Genomic DNA, 2,384 nt, shown 5'->3' on the forward strand with positions numbered 1-2,384 from the left:
GGGCGGCTGGCCGGGTGCAGGTGGCAGCGGCCGTTCGCGATGGCATCAGAGAGGCCTGGGGGGCAATTGCCACCCTGCCCCCCGGCCCAGTCCGCCCCTGCCTGATATCCTCTTCAAAGGAGGCTCAGCAAATGAGCCCTCTGTTGCTAGCACAGTGACCATGATATTGGTAGGGAAGAGCACAGAGATGATTAATCAGGGTACTGCTGCTCCTTCATTGTCCAATCAAGGGCTGGGCATTCTTGACCAGGCTGTATTGATTAGTTGCAGTGTGGTCTTTAAGGTGATCACAGACCTGCCTGTGCTTTTTGTTAGGGAATACCTGGTTATCAGCTGGCTGAACAGTGTTAAAAATAATTTTGCAAGTAAACATTTCACATACATTCAGCTGTGTATTTACCTGTTTACCTGGAGTTCAGCTTTAATTCTAAAGGTTTCACAGCATAAAGGGAGATCGCTTTTGACAGTTCTCCCTGTACTGCCCTTAAGCAGATGACACTGGGGATACTCAATATACTGGTAGGGAAAGACCCTGCCTATTAGGGTGTATATACACAAACAGGTTCATATGTATTTTTAATATTAACATGCTTTTGAAATAATGGTGTTTTACAGATATAATTGTCCTGTTTGCAAAAGCAGTGCCACAAATTATGATAAAGGCACATCGGCACGAATAAATACAGCAGCAGTTCTGAACAGACTGAAACCTATATTTCTTTTTCTGGTTTTGCAGGTGGCTCTCCAGTCTAGACTCTGTGACAGCACAAAGATCAAGGAATATCATCCCGTCAATGTGCGCTATATGAATCGCATAGATGAAGTAGATTCAGATTCCGGCGACGATACCACAGTATTATTCTCCATGCCATCCATGACATTAAGGGACAAAGGACCCTGACCATTTCTGTTTGAATGAAACCAAAGGCTAAAAGAATGCACCCGTCCCCACTGAATATGCACTGCTTGAAAGAAAAGACGGAAGGCAAAAGACAACCTTGGAATGCCTGATTAAGGAGCTGTCATCCTCCATTATTAATACTAGCTTGTAAATATTTAATGCTGTAGAACCGGAGCTCCTGACTGCAACACAGCCACAGGACTCACTGGGGTCATACCAACTGCAAATCTCAGGACAAAACATTTGGTGGCCTTACCTACCTGGAAATGCTGAGAGGTGCATGCCCAGCATTTTGTCTTCTAACAATCCTAAGGATATGCATGTCTCTCGAGGTTAATGAACAAAAAGAATCCTGCACGTTACACAAAAACACACACACAAATCTTATAAATATTCTCCTGTGGGATTTACTCGGACTGCATAAACAAGGCCGACTTCTTCTTCGAGCTTCCCTATATCTGAAAGTATTTATTTTTGTGTCCTTGGTGTTAAGTTACATAATTTTTTCTATGCTATCCAGTACAAAGCAACTGATAATAAAACTGACTCATTAAAAGTGGTCAGGCCTTGATTATTGAGTATATTTGGACAGAAATAACTATAATAAATTAGTTAACAGTTGTTAACTATTGCAGTTTTCTTGGTTTTAATATTATGTATAAAGGAGTAGTGAGCTAAAAGCAAACGTACACTTGTAATAGGTTTTCTGTAAAGCAGTCTTGGTAAGTCTTTACTTTTCCTTCCCCCCACTTTTATGTTGACCGGTTCACCTGCAGGAGCCCTGAAAAAGAACCAGTACCTTCAGGTATGAGAACTGTCTCCTCTGCCTCCCAAAGCACTCAGTGCCTGAGCAGCCAACTGCCAGGACCCGGCAATGTCACATGGGAGTAGAGGGGGTTCTTAGACCTGTGTACTCTCTAGTGGGCAAGAAGAATGGTAGGAAGACATGTGAAAGGTAAAAATGGGTTTCTTTCCAAGCTTTCAATTCAGGGAGCTTTTTACATATCCATTATTATTAGCCATATAAAGCATCTATCAGCATCATCTTGTGCTTTTCACTATCTCAGACTTAAAGTGACACTAAACTCAGAAGTTCAGTCTTAAGTACTTTAACTATTAACACAAATGTATCTTTGTTTGTGCCTCACTCAGCTGTACATCCTCAAATCATCTCTGAATTCATACTGACACTCTCCTTCCTTCTGGAGGGTGACTACTTTTGTTCCCCACTACGTTTGTAAAGTAGCCACCGCTCCAAGCTCGCTCCCATGGTGGACTACAATCTTAATACACATACTAAAAAATGAACAATCCATCCTGTATCCACGCATTCAGAAGAATTGTATATGTTGATATATATGTTCTGTAGTTCAAGATAAGAACTTGGAGGGCTCTTTACGAGAACACTGGAAGTGTGAAGAGGACACAAGACCGATCTGAATTTCTGATCACCAGGTTTTTTTTTTGCACGTATCAAACAAAT

At 41.9% G+C, this 2,384-nt stretch overlaps 1 protein-coding gene across 1 annotated transcript in view; it reads left to right on the forward strand.

Moving 5' to 3' along the window:
- The window catches only part of LOC108784649 (G-protein coupled receptor 1-like), a 401,418-nt gene extending 400,030 nt beyond the window's left edge, over positions 1-1,388 (forward strand). The window contains exon 13 of the mRNA XM_018553518.1: positions 737-1,388. Coding sequence (XP_018409020.1) covers positions 737-901 — 165 coding nt within the window. The 3' untranslated portion in view covers positions 902-1,388. The remainder of the gene's footprint in view (positions 1-736) is intronic.
- Positions 1,389-2,384: the final 996 nt, after the last annotated feature.

This window comes from Nanorana parkeri, unplaced genomic scaffold (genome assembly GCF_000935625.1).
Source record: "Nanorana parkeri isolate BGI_ZX_2015 unplaced genomic scaffold, ASM93562v1 scaffold122, whole genome shotgun sequence".
NCBI classification, from domain to species: Eukaryota; Metazoa; Chordata; class Amphibia; order Anura; family Dicroglossidae; genus Nanorana; species Nanorana parkeri.